General features: G+C 37.3%; 1 protein-coding gene across 3 annotated transcripts in view; it reads left to right on the top strand.

Annotated features, from left to right (window-relative positions):
• The window catches only part of LOC136025890 (BAG domain-containing protein Samui-like), a 47,753-nt gene extending 37,252 nt beyond the window's left edge, over positions 1-10,501 (top strand). For all 3 annotated transcript variants that reach the window (XM_065701939.1, XM_065701937.1, XM_065701938.1), the window contains exon 3: positions 8,418-10,501. In XM_065701939.1, the coding sequence (XP_065558011.1) occupies positions 8,418-9,559 (1,142 nt within the window). In that variant the 3' untranslated portion in view covers positions 9,560-10,501. The remainder of the gene's footprint in view (positions 1-8,417) is intronic.
• Positions 10,502-15,236: the final 4,735 nt, after the last annotated feature.

The raw sequence follows: 15,236 nt of genomic DNA, 5'->3' as shown, positions 1-15,236 counted from the left end.
TGGAGGGGAAAACTGGAAATCTTGGAAAACGCTTTGAGTGGAGAGATAGGATGAAAATTGGTGAGAAGAATACGCGCAAGTCCTAGATACGTGATTGACATAACCGGAACGGATCCGCTCTCTTTGGGGGAGTTGTGGGGGGGGGGGTTATTTCGGTCAATTCGGAAAAGTAGAAAAGAATAGGCATTTTTAACTTACGAACGGATGATCGGATCTTAATGAAAATTAATATTTTAGAAAGATCTCATAACTCAGAGCTCTTATTTTAAATCCTGACCGGGTCCGGTGACATTGGGGGTAGTTGGGTGGGGGAACTGGAAATATTGGAAAACGCTTAGAGTGGAGACTCCCCCAACGTTCAACTCCGTTCAACTCCCCCAACTCCCTTGGGGGAGTTGGGGGGATTTTCAGTGCTTTGACGAGTTCTGTGCTTCTGAACGTGCTAGGAAGATGAAAATTGGTAGGCGTGTCAGGGACCTGCACAAATTGATTTGATAACAGTCGTTTTCCCGATTCGACCATCTTGGGGGGGGGGCTGGAGGGATGGGAAATCGTGAAAATTTTTATATGTTTATCTTACGAACGAGTGATCGAATCTTAATGAAACTTGATATATAGAAATATTTCATGACTCTCAGATTCTCCATTTTCAATTCAGGTCGGATCCAGGGACATGGTGAGTGGGAGGGGAAAACGGAAATCTTCGAAAACGCTTAGAGTGGAGAGATCAGGATGTAATTTGGTGGGAAGAATAAGCACAAGTCCTAAATACGTGATTGAAATAACCGGACCGGATCTGCTCTCTTTTGGGGAGTTGGGATGGGGGGCGTTATTCGGAAAAATTAGAAAAATGGTGTATTTTTAACTTAGAACGGGTGATCAGATCTAGAATGACCTCGTGTCTCGTAGCTCATATTTTAAATCCCTACCGGATCCGGTGATATTAGGGGGAGTTGGAGGGGGAAACCGGAAATAGGCTTTAAGCCGGGGAAACCGGCTTAGATTGGAGATATCGGGTGAAACTTGGTGGGAAGAATAAGCACAGGTCCTAGATACGTAATTTACATAACCGGACCGGATCCAATCTCTATTAGGGAGTTGGAGGGGGGGGCTAATTCGGAAAAAAAGAGAAATGGGGTTTATTTTTAACTTATGAACAGCTCATCGGATTCTAATGAAATTTAATATTTAGAAGAACCTCGTGTCTCAGAGCTCTCATTTTAAATCCTGGCCAGATCCGGTGACATTGGGGAAGTTGGAGGGAAAGACCGGAAATATTGGGAAACGCTTAGAGTGGAGATTTCGGGATGAAACTTGGCGGAAAGAATAAGGACAAATCCTAGATTCGTGATTGACATAATCGGAGTGGATTCGATCTCCGTGGGGGAGTTGGGGGTGGGGGATATTTCGGAAAATTTAATCAAAAGTTAGGTATTTTTAACTTATGAACAGGTGATCGGATCTTAATGAAATTTGATATTTAGAAGAATCTCGTGTCTCAGAGCTCTTATTTTAAACCCCGACCGGATTCATTGATAATGGGGGAAGTTGGAAGGGGAAACCGGATATCTTGGAAAACGCTTATAGTGGAGGGATCGAGGAAACTTCGTGGGAAAAAGAAGCACAAGTTCTAGATACGTAATTCATATAACTGAACCGGATCCACTCTCTTTGGGGGAGTCAGGGGGGGAGATTTCCACTGTTTTGGCGAGTTGGGTGCTTCTGGACGTGCTAGGACGATGAAAATTGGTAGGCGTGTTAGGGACCTGCACAAATTGACTTTATACCAGTCGTTTCCCCGATTTGACCATCTAGGGGGGGGGGGGCTGGAGGGAGGGGAAATCATGAAATTGGAGGTAGGTTTATCTTACGAATGGGTGATCGGATCTTAATGAAACTTGATATATAGAAAGATCTCATGTCTCAGATGCTTCATTTTCGATTCGGATGAGATCCGGGGACAAGGGGGGTGGAGGGGGAAACGGAACTTTTGGAAATCGGAAATCTTGAAAATTCTTAGAGTGGAGAGATCGGGATGAAACTTGGTGGAAAGAATAAGCACAAGTCCTAGATACGTAATTGATATAATTTGACCAAATTCGCTCTCTTTGGGTGAGTCATAGGGGCAGGGGGAGATTTCCAGTGCTTTGGCGAGTTCGGTGCTTCTGGACGTGCTAGGACGATGAAAATTGGTAGGCGTGTCAGGGACCTGCACAAAATGACTTGATATCAGTTGTATCCCAATTGACCATCTGGGGGGAGGGGGATCGAGGAATGAGAAATCGTGAAAATGAAGGTATGTTTATCTTACGAACAAGTGATTGGATCTTAATGAAACTTGATATATAGAAAGATCTCATGTCTCAGATTCTCCATTTCCAAGTCAGATCGGATCTGGGGACATAGAGGGTGGAGGGGGAAATAGAAATCTTGGAAAACGCTTAGAGTGGAGAGATTGGGATGAAACTTGGTGGGAAGAATTACCACAAGTCTTAGATACGTGATTGACATAGCCGGACCGGATCTGCTCTCTTTTGGGGGGAGTGGGGGGATTTTTAGGACTTTGGCGAGTTCGAGTTTAAGTTCAAGTTATATATACCTGATTGACATAAGCGGACCAGATCCGATCTCTTTGGAGGAGTTGGAGGGATTTCTAGTGCTTTGGCGAATTCGGTGCTTCTTGACGTGCTAGGACGATGAAATCGATAACTCTTGTACCGAGTCTAATTTTAGACTTCGACCTAGTCACAAGTGCCATATGAGCTCTTGGCTCTTGTTTGTTGTTGTTGTTGTTTGTTATAGCTTTTCAAAATATGCTAAAAGGGGCCGAATTGGCATTTGTTTTGAGTTATACTATTTTTAAGTTGAAATGATTCGAAAGACGACGAGTAAAAAAAAAAGCAACTGCTAACTGGCTATAATTTATGTATTCTAAACTGATTTAAGGAAACCCCTCGTAAACTTTAGAGTTGTAGACTGCAGATGGGGGCTTGTTGGTGCCAGCACTCACGTCCTGTTTCATTATATAAAAGAACGACTTCATTCATTTTAGGCCTTTCAGTCGTTTTCTAGTTTTATTAAAAAAACCTTTTTTGTTTGGCTTCTTTAACGTTATTTTAACACCGAAAACGATTATTATCGCCAGTAGATCATGCAGTCGCTGAGCCAGGGGGTGGACTCAAGTGGCCTATGAAACCGAGAGAGGAAAGGATATAATAAATGAAAAATAAAATCAGATAGGCGAGAAAACGAGGATTTCCTCAACCAGTGACAAAAATGAAGACGAAGAACAATCAAATATTTTAACAAGGATCTCCGCCAAGTCGTCCTCAGTGCTCATAAAAAAAAAAAATCAAGCTTTCGAAATGAACCTAACAAGAGGAGAATATGATACTGAATAAAAAAACCAGCTAGAAATGAAGGAAAATTCACCAATTGGATTGAACAAGTATTCTTTGCATCACAATAGACTTTGCCTTTCTGCAACTTCGATTTTCATTAGAAATTAAATAAAAAAAAACAAGTTTTTTTTAACTGAAAGTAAGGAGCGATATTAAAACTAAAAACGAACAGAAATTACTCCGTATATGAAAAGGGCTGTTCCCTCCTCAACACCCCGCTTTTCGATTTTCATTAGAAATTAAATAAAAAAAAACAAGTTTTTTTTAACTGAAAGTAAGGAGCGATATTAAAACTAAAAACGAACAGAAATTACTCCGTATATGAAAAGGGCTGTTCCCTCCTCAACACCCCGCTTTTTACGCTGAAGTTTGACTCTTTCTCTCAACTCTACTTTTTAAAACAGTAAAAAACTTTAGCGTAAAGAGCGGGTTGTCGAGGATGGAACATCCCCTTGTCTGAACCAACTACGAAAAGGCCTTTGAGACAGGCTGCTAAACAAGCAAGATTAGCTTTAAGAAATTACATCTAATCATTTTATTCTCTTCAGCTTGAATGAGCTTATATTCTCATTTCATTCTTTTCGCCAGTCCTGGTTGAACTTCGTTGAAGTAAGGATGCTAGGGCTATTTTTAAAAAAAGTTTTAAAGTGTTTTTAATTATTCAGTTTTAATCCTCACAATTTGATGTAAGTTCTTTTATATATATATATATATATATATATATATATATATATATATATATATATATATATATATATATATATATATATATATATATATATATATATATATATATATATATATAGTTTCTCTCTTATTCTTGTATTGTGCTGAAGACGGCCCTTGGACATAGGGCTGAAATATCTACAGAAATAATTTCCACTGTCTTGAAATTTTCCCTATTGTCTCTACGTTGTATTTGCTCCTTACTTTCAGTTAAAAAAACTTTTTTTTTATTTAATTTCTGAACATTTTGAATTAATGCTTGTTTTGATTTTGGGTCTCCGCACATGAGTAATTAATACGAAATTTGCATATTTATTTATTTTTTGGCTAATGGTTTTGTTTTGATCGGACGATTTTGTGAAAAAAGAAGCGGGAGAGGAGACCTAGTTACCCTCCAAATTTTTGGTTACTTAAAAAGGCAACTCGAACTCTTAATTTTTTACGAACGTTTTTTATTAGTAAAAGATGCACATAACTTACGAGTTAGCTCACGTAACGAACTTCTATATTCGTGTGTTTATATCACGTGTATGACGGGGTTCGCCCCCTCGTCAATACCTCGCTCTTTGCACTAAAGCTTAAATTTCTTCCCAATTCCTTAAGAATGACCCCTGAATCACAAAGCCCGTTGAACAAATAGTGGAAATTACTAAAAATACTTTAACGTAAAGAGCGAGGTATTAGGAGGAGGTGAATCTCTCATATACTTAATAATTTCTGTTCGTTTTTAGTTTTAATGCTGCTCCTTACTTTCAGTTGAAAAAACTTTTCATATTTATTTTTTCCTTTTTTTTAAATGCAAGAAAATCCTGCATCCCCTTCATGGAAATTCTCTACCCCCATGAAAAATTCCTCCATGGATAGTTGAAAGTTCCCCCCACATAACTCCCTCTCCTCAATCCTTCCCCCAACCAAAAATCCCCCTGAAAACGCCTGTACACTTCCCAATAACCATCACTATATGGCAACATTTGTCAGTTTGTAACTTGCAGCCCCTCCAACGGGGACTGTGGGGGAGTAAGTCGTCCCCAAAGACATAGATATTAGGTTTTTAGACTATGCTGAATACAGAGGCTACCTTAGAATTTTGATCCAGTGACTTTGGGTAAAAATGAGCGTGGGAGGGGGCCTAGTTGCCCTCCAATTTTTGTGGTCACATAAAAAGGGCACTAGAACTTTTAATTTCTGTCAGAATGAACTCTCTCGTGACATTATAGGACCACTGGGTCGATAAGATTACCTTTAGTTAAAACAAAACAAAAACAAACAAACAAATAAACATACATCCGTGATCTATCTTGAGGCAAAAAATACAAAATTCCACATTTTCGTAGATAGGAGCTTGAAACTTCTACTGTAGGGTTCTCTGATACGCTGAATCTGATGGTGGGATTTTCGTTAAGATTCTATCACTTTTAAAGGGTGTTTTCCCTATTTTCTAAAGTAAAGCAAAATTTCTCAGGCTCGTAACTTCTGTTGGGTAAAACTAAACTTGATGAGATATGATATATACTTTTATTAAGAAAAGAAAACAAACATTATTCGCCATTCGCCTGCCAAGAGAGGCAATAAGCTTGTAAGGGCAAGCGAGGTTATCACCCTCAGCTAATTAAAACCACATTCAAATCACGCTACTCAATACAAAAGAAACTCAACTGACGAAAGAAGAAAGGAAAAAAGAGGAAGAGGAAAAAGACAAGAAAAAGACAGAAAAAATTAACAGCAAGTAAATCAGGGAAATGCCTTGAATAGAATGACAACCTGGAACGGGCCTTACATCAAATTTATTAACGAGATAAAAGAAACTTCTTTACCCGTGGCTTGAAAGCCGGAAGACTAGGCACATTTTTCACAGCCTCGGGCAAAATATTCCAAACATGGGGACAATAATGGCGAATCACAAAAGGTGCTCGAGTAGTACTCCTAAACTCATGGGTTAAGTTATCAGCTTTTCTTGTATTATGATCATGACGGTCTTTATTAAAAGTAAAAAGATTTTCAAAAGCAGGGGTGAGCAGGCGATTCAAATATTTATACGAGAAAGTCGCAACTTGGTAATCACGAATTTCGGATACATCCATTAACTTATTCTTTTTAAAATGCTCATGAGCAGGAACGTCATCAGAATCATAAAATTCCGATAATAATTTTACAGCTCTATTCTGAAGTTTTTGTACTCTTTTGAAACATGTTACAAAATTACTTGCCCATATAGAGCATCCGTACCTAATATATGGACAAAATATAGAAAAATAAACCATTTTTAGAATGTTTTTTGGGACTAGATTTTTAATTCTTCGCATCACCCCAAGACCTCTGCTTGATTTTTCAGCTATAGCATTTGAATGGTTTTTCCACGACAGGTTTTCATCAATTAAAAACCCCAAATATTTGTTGTTGCGACTCTTTTTATCACATTTCCTCGAACCATGATTTGATCATTGCCAACACTTGACGAAAATCTAGAGAATATCATGAAAAAAGTTTAGGGTTAAGAAATTTTTTTGAGAAAAAGTTAGAAATTCAGAGACAGCATTATGAATTTTATTATACAAAACATCAAGCGAAGGCGCAGCTAGAAAGAGCAAAGTGTCATCTGCAAATAGGATGACACCAGCCTCCGACAGGTAATGCTTCATTCGATCAATAAGATGAAACATATATATATATATATATATATATATATATATATATATATATATATATATATATATATATATAAATATATATATATAGTCATCAATAAAATGCAATTCTTTTGATGTAACTATTGGTATCAAAATTCCGTTTTTTAGAGTTTCGGTTACTATTGAGCTGGGTCGCTCCTTACTACAGTTTGTTACCACGAACTGTTTGATATGAGGACAGGTTGTCTTTAATTAGACTGGGCGAAAATATTGATTGAATCTTTTGAAATTAAGTTGTTATAAATTGGGCTTAAGGAATAAAAAAGAAGAAGAAAAAAGATAAAACAAGAAAATAGGGAGCCCGTCAATCTTTGATTTAGTTACTCCGGCAATTGAGAACAAAACTTTCACCACTTTACCATACATCTCGAAACTAAGCGACAAACTTGGAAAAAAAAACGCAATCTCTCTGTTTCTTTCTAATCTGAACAAAAAGCTGAGCATTTTTTCAACTCGTGAAAGGATAAAACTGACCCTATACTGGGTAGTGGTGTCTACAGAGTCCCGTGTTCATGTGGGAAATTTCACATTGGTAGGACTCATCGAAAACTGGGGGAACGCTTGTATGAACATAAAATTTCAATAGATGAGTTTCTGAGATTCGGAAATAAAAATGACAACTTTGAGTTTGCTTTGACCCTCCACATCTTTAAAAATCCAGAATATTTGGTTCTTTTGAGAAAGGCAACTTTAATATCTACTGTAAAAGGCCTATCGCAATCTTTTAAAGAAGCAGTTGAGATAAAAAAAAATTTATATATATAAACAGAAATTGGACTATAAATAGAGACACAGGAGACATTTTCTCATGCCCGATTTATAACAACTTAATTTCAAAAGATTCAATCAATATTTTCGCCCAGTCTAATTTAAGACAACATTTCAGCATGTCTAATGAAAATCGAAGTTGCAGAAAGGCAAAGTCTATTGTGATGCAAAGGATACTTGTTCAATCCAATTGGTGAATTTTCCTTCATTCATGTCTGGCTGGTTTTTTGATTCAGTGTCTATTCTGCTCTTGTTAGGTTCATTTCGGAAGTTTAGATTTGTTTGCTTTATGAAATTCCTTTAGGTATACTGGGTAAATCTGTGGGTATAAGAATGTCAACGCAATAGAATGAAATGAAAAAGTCTTTTGTGTTTGTGTCAGCCTTGAGTGGATTGCGTAGTAAATTTTATAGTAATAATATATGAAAGCGATAGCGGCATATGTTTTTTTTAAGAAATAGTATATGTATCCATGTTTTGAACAAGAGTTAATAATCTTATTCGGTACAAAAGTGTTGAAATACAAGAATTTTAGCCCACAGTTTGTGGAAGCGCAAGATTTTCTGTGAAATTTAAAATGACCCTAAAATTTGAACAGGTTCTAAGTAGTATTTAGAAGTAAAGGATTTTCATAATAATTGGTTTCTGCCACGCGAAGAAGATTTGAAAAATCAAATTTACGTTTCTGGTCATAATTTGTCGAGTCGCATGAAAAAGACGGTATGATGGTATACTTTGGTGTATTTCTAATTTTGTATGTTTCGATTAATAAGAAAAGAAAAACAAAACAGGCTATCTAATATGCTATATTTGTTAAATTTACTTTTTGTTTTAGGTTCCTCACTCAGTGATGGAATCCCGATTCCTGTTGTTCACGAATTTGCTAAGCCGAATCAGACGGAGAAGAAGCAGGATCAGAAGAAACCCATAGTAAAAAGTAATACAGCCGAAATAAACCAGCCATCTAGTGTTGAAGATAGAGAACAAAGATGTGCGTCAGCTCCACCAACAGCTGAAGAATCAGGTGACCATCAAAGTTTTGTGTCAAGTGTCAATTTTACACCCAATCAACCCGAGCAGCAGCATAAACCAGTAGTCCGTAACGTGCCTATATTCGTTGAAGGACGCGATAATCCGCTTCCTCGTGTGGATGAGGAGATGAGAAGCAGATCTAATACTCCCATTCGAGGTTCCATTAGGCCACGTCAGCAATCTCCTAGAGCCCAATCCCCTGGGCAGATTTTCACTCGTCCACAGCGAGCTGAATTCAAGGGTTCGAGATTAAGTCGTGAGGAACGACCTCAGGAATTTCAAATACCTGTTCAGCATGAGCTGAAAGCCGAAAAGCGTATGCCTCCAACTTTTAAAACTTCAGTTCAGCAGCCTGATGCTGAAACTCCTAAGCAATTTCAGAGACCAGTTCAGCATGAACCAAAAGCTGATCAACGTCCGCCTAGCCGAGAAGCAGCTAAAGCTTCTGCACATCCTCCTGAGCCAGAAAAGCAGGCTCCTTTGACAGAGCATGAACGTAACCTTGCTAAAATAAAAGATGTGAATAAAGACCTGCAATCGCTTATTAGTCGCATAGAGGCTTTCAAAGGGAAGAGGTCTGATAAAGAGTTCCTTTATCTTGATGAGATGTTGACACGACTTATGATCCGTTTAGATGACGTTACTGGTGAAGACGTACGAGCTGTGCGTAAAGAAACGATAAAGGAAATACAAAAGTATATCTCCCTTTTAGAATCTAAGATTGAAAAGGGATCGTCAACTAAGAATGAAATGGACGTTGAAGAAGGTTGTGAAGGTGGTAAGTGTGAATCGTCAGCTAACAACAATGAATGTAGTGCGGAAAATATCGGTACAGCAGAAAGAGATGACTCAAAGATGAAGGATGAAGTGAATGATGATAATATGACAGGTTCTGATGTTATAAAAATGTCAAATGAGAGTTTGAATGATAGTGCAAATATCTAATTGATTAATTGATTGACTAATTGATTCACCTGTTAACATTATGAAAGAAAGTAGCATCGTTTTGATTCTTTTTCGCCTTTGTAATTTCTGTATGACAAGGCCGTATCCAAGATTTTTTTCGGGGACAGGGGTTACGAAAAAACCTTAAAAACACAAAAAAAGTATGTTCTTATACCTTTTTAGGTACTTGCATGATATACGCCCTACCTAATACTCTTCTAACATGTTTCTCTGACACTCATTCAATCCTGATGAAATATACCAGAATAAGATAAAAGTATAATAATTTTGTAACACATTTAGGCTATATACTTGCACAAGGGGGTGGGGGTAGAGTATAGCGGGTCTGCATGTCTAATGTGTTAGTACAATTATTCTTCATATTATGTAGTAAGAATTGTTTTCTAACTTCACACTGTCCAAATACTCCCCCCCCCGTAATGTACAAATTTATAGCCAAAATTTATATTTCCCATCTATTCTGTCACTTCTTTTTGTCTTGTCTCACGCTAAGCTGAAAGGAACTGACGAGATGTACTGGTTCTCTAATGCGTCAATGAATGAACAACTTGAACGGTAGGGCGTTTATCATACAAGTGCCCATTTATTTAAGTTTTTACGGGTTGACAAAATTTCGGGCTGGGGGGGGGTTTCAAATCCTCAACCCCCTCCTCTGGACACGGCCTTAATCTATGGACCTCTTACGAAGATAGTATTTGATTTTCTTTGTGAAAAAGAATTATTTTTGTCATGGTGCTTAGCTGATACCAAAAATAATTTTTATACTTTCGTTCATGCAGAGCGTTTTCATTTCAGGAAACTTCATTTTTGCATAACGTTTACATTGTTCAAGCTTTTGTGATTTAATTAACGCAATGCTTTTATTCCTACATGGTTGTCCTGATTAACGTTTTGTTTAATTTTAATAAACTATAATCTAAGCATTTTTCTTTTTTCATGCTGAAAATCCAAAGAATTTCGTTTTTAGGAAAGTTGCACGGATCAACAAGTAGACCCGTGCGTTGAAACTTTGGCCATCTTTGGGGGGAGGGCTATTCACCTTCTTTTGTTAGAACCTATCGTTACATTTATTTTTGTTGATTTTTGTAGGGACAGATGGGATTTTCTGAGGGGAGGATACAGCTCTTCTCTCTAGGCATGCCTCTGCGCGTAGAACAGTGTCAAAATTTTGATTTTTTTTTGGGGGGGGGGGCTACCTTGGCTGAACATAGTGAATGAAGAAAGAGGGAAATATTTTTAAAAGTCGTGTATGTCTCAAGTTTCAACTGTAAAGTCAATCTTAATGCAACAAGAAGGTTACAAACTTAGAAAAAAATTAAAAACTGTGAGAAACAATTAAAAATCAGTATTTTGAAGAACTAAACTCCCGCACGAAAAAGCTCTTGCAATCCTGGCTTTTACTTGTTGCCTCTTTTTATTTTCAATCTTTGGATTTTTTTTTTATTCTCAAGGGATGGACAACAGTTTTTTTCGGATGCATTTCGAAGTTTCAAAACATGATTGCTAAAAAGAAGAAAATTCACTTGGCCAAGACACTAGGCAGTTAAGTCATCAAGCTATCAGGGATTAAGCTAGATCGAATGATATTAAGTCGTTGTAGTAAAGGTATCCACAAACTCAGTAATAAAAATAATAAGTTTATTGAGTCAAAATTAAATAACTTATATAAATACGCATAAAAAGTCTCAAATGATGGCTATCCTTTAAAGAATCCGTGGCTCAGAAATTTGCGTAGAATATGCCAGAATCTAGTAAGTTTAATAAATTTTTTTTGGCAGTATCGTCAAATCAAAAGTTTAGATGGAAACAAAATGTGCTTTTGGAAAACCAACAAAAGAGCATAAAACTTGCTGAAAGAAAAGTGAACTAGATTAATCTTGGGAACCAAATCATGGTAGCAGCAGTTACTATTTGTATATTTGGCAACAGTAGCCTAATTAAGAGGAACCTATGGCCCATAGTAGCAGAAAGTTTTAAAATGGGTTTTCAAGGAAATGTTATGTCTGAAATATTTCCAGAGCTACACTGTTTTCAAATGACAATTTTTATTCATCTGAACAGTAATCTATAATATTTTTGGGTATTTCTAAGGTAAGGCAGAAACCGCTTAAAAATGAAATCAAATTAAAATTGAGAGTAAATTATCGTTCTTTTTTGTTCAAAAGCCTAAAACAGAGGTTCACAATCTCCCGCCTGGAACAACGGGGAGAATCGCCATGGGTAGCACTGATGTATAAATTTTTTTCACATGGGGTGATCGTATTGAACTGCTGGATGTGGAATATCGGGAGGGGACTCATTCGAATAGAAACGAAAATGTCTTCATAACGCAACAGCAATGTCCTGATTTTTTGCTTATTATGTACAAAGGCTTAGTCCTAAGGACGTGCTGAGATACAGAGTTAGAGGCATAAATTGCAGTTTCCCAATCAATTGAGTGACACTTTTATATATTTTATTGAATTGAAAGCAACCCTTGAGGATTCTTGGATTAATAACGCTACCAGCACACTTCACAATACTTTAACGGTCAACATTTAAATAGTACCCCCTTTTTGAGTCAGCAATAACTATTTGCTGCAAAGAAACAGAAGATAGAGGTGGGGTAAGATTTTTCCAGCAAATAAAGTCGAATAAAATTACACTTTCTTTATGTTGGACCTCCTCCCTCCCCAAGACAAAACTCAAGGCACCGTTTACAAGTCATCTAACGAAAATTATCAGCTATTCCCCTCTCGGGGTGGGGACCATTTCAAAGTACCAGTGGTCTTAGAATTTTAAGAGACGTTCACTTAATGAAAAATGCAAATTCATACTGCTCTAAAAGGAAAGAGATCATGGCACAGTGACACACTGATATACTCTAGGGTGAGCCATAAAGCATCAGTTTGGACTGATTAGGGCAAAACTACTTTTACGCAATAATTCTGAGATAAATGATCATTTTTGAATTTTAGACTATTGATCAGGGGTGCAAGAAGTCCTTGAAGTTTGATCAACACTGAACTTTTCGACCTTTTAGCAAAAGAAGAAAGGCCCTTTTGGTTATATGTTTCGATTAATAAAGTACAAATGACACTCAAGCCCTGAGGGGGCATGTGAAAGTTTTAATATGATTCTTTTTTGTGGCACTTTCTGTTCATTTTCGCTTTAATTTCATTATCCATTTAATTTCTGTTCGTTTCAAAATTTTAAAAATTATATTTGAATTGTTTGTTTAAAGTTTCATTTACTAATTCCTAATAATCTGTTATTTTCTAGTTAGGCTTATTATTCATTTCAATTTCTTCTTCTTTTAGGTCCATTTACCGAAATCCAACTTTTCATTTTAAGTTGACTTATCATTTGACTTCATTCGCAAAGTGCCCTTTGCGAATGAAAAGTGCCCTTTGCGAACGCCGATAAAGAAATTACTGGCCCTACCAGGACCGAAATATTGTCGGGAAAAATCTTTGAGACAGTCATACGTTTTTGAACTATGAAAAAGCTTTACACATAGCCAAGAAATTTAGATCGTGCCGCAGAGAGTGTCAATTTTCTCCAATAAATTAAAATTAAAAAAGTGTATCGACTAGGGTCAAAATCCTACCGTGCGAAAGTTTTGAGGCAGCCAATTGGCTTAGATTAACTAGATATATGATCTTCCAGTTTCAGCGGTCATGCTACAATACAGTGGCCCATTCGATCCTAAACGTCCCCACAAAACAAACGACTTGGAGCATTCAGGCACAAATATTACTTACAATTATGCAGTAGTGCTACTAACGACTCACCGTAGCACCAAGCCGCCTGAGGCCAACACAGCTACGGGCTGTCCTCCATCTCAATCTTTTCAAAGTCCCCCTCTTTACACCCTCCCAGGAAGTTCCCATTTCCTTTAAATCTTTCTTTGTGAAATCCTCCCACCCCAATCGCGGACGACTTACTTTCCGTTTAGCCCTAGGGGGTTTGTCAAAAAGGACAATCTTCGGCATTCGGTCATCCTTCGTCCACAAAACGTACCCTATCAATCTCAAACTTTCTCTCATTATAGTCCTAGAAAGCGGCGTTGAACCACACTTTTTGTGGAGCCTACTGTTTGAAGTACGGCAAGTCAGTCGGGTACCCAGAACAATCTGTAGCCAATGTGTCTGGAAAATAACTAGCAGATTTTCATCCGCTTTTTCGAGCGTCCATGCTTCAGAGCCATATTTGACCACTGTCATCACTGTAGCTTCCAATATTCTAATCTTGGTTTGCAGACTTGTCTTCCTATTCTTCCAAAAATTTTTTAACTGCGAAAAAAAACACCCTGAGCCTTGGCTATTCTACATTTAATATCTTACTGCTTCCACCGTCTTTACTAATAATACTACCAAGGTAAGTGAAGCTGTCCACCTGATCAATCTTTTCGTTACCTAGCCTCACCTTTTTACCTTCACTTATTCATAGTCTTTGCAACTTAGTCTTCTTGACATTAATTTTTAAACCTATTCCAGCATTCTGAACTCGCAACACCTCTAAAAGTCCATTCATTTTCTCACACTTTCATCAAGGATGCTTAAATCATCAACATAATCTTCTAGGAGAGTTTTTTCTCCCCATTTGATTCCGTGTCTCCCATTACCTTTCACGTGCTCCGTAAGACAAAGTCCATCAAAATGATCCATATAAAGAGGAATAGAACGCAGCCCTGCTTAACTCCTGATTTAATACGAAACCAGTTGCTAACCTCATTTCTTAACTTAACAGCATCACTGTTATTCTCGTACTAGCACTAGTCACTAATGTTTTATTCTGGTATACTATACGAGGATAAGACCTTCGCTAAAGCTCTTCTATCAAAAGAATCGAACGCTTGCTCATAATCTATAAAACTGAGGACCAAAGGTGTTTGATAGCTCAGGCACTTCTCAATAATTAAACTAAGAGTGAAAATTTGGTCAGGATATCCTCTACCTTTTCTGAAACCGCACTGTTCTCTTATAACATTGTCTACAGCATCTCTCAGTCTAAAAAGTATCCTATTACTAAGTAATTTGCTTCCTACAGAGACCAGACTAATGCTTCAATAATTACCATACTCACTCTTATCACCTTTCTTATATAATGGTTTAATTACGGTTTCCCTAAAATCGCTAGGTACTTCCCCTTTTTCAAAAATCATATTCATAATCTTCAGTAGCTTATTTCTAACCTCAGAGCCACCATATTTAAGAAACTCATTTGCCACAATAGAGCACCTTGAGCTTTATTATTTTTTAATTCTTTTAGTACTGTCATAATTCTTCCTTACAAAACAAATCTTCCTTCACATCCAAGATATCACAGACTTTTTCTTTTTCCCCTGTATCTTTTCCTGCAACTCTATCTCGGTTTAGCACTTTATCAAAATGTTCCACCCGTCTCTCTTTAACTCTTTCCTTATCACTAATTGTGGCCCCATCCCTATCTTTAACTGGGACTCGTCCGGACTGACTGCTCCCTTTCAATTTGCTAAAATGCCAGTATAATATTTTACTATTATGCCGTCTAGCTGCGGCTTCCGGATTCTCGGCAATTTTAAAATACTTTAAAGCTACATTGGAGTTTTGATTTAAATATTGGAAGTAAAAATTTACAACAATTGAATGAATTCTGGAGCTGATCCCCCCCCCCCTACTTACTTTTATGACTA

Source organism: Artemia franciscana, chromosome 4 (assembly GCF_032884065.1).
Source record: "Artemia franciscana chromosome 4, ASM3288406v1, whole genome shotgun sequence".
Taxonomy (NCBI): Eukaryota; Metazoa; Arthropoda; class Branchiopoda; order Anostraca; family Artemiidae; genus Artemia; species Artemia franciscana.
Note: the sequence above shows the minus strand (reverse complement) of the source record. Positions and strands in the feature narration are given on the sequence as shown.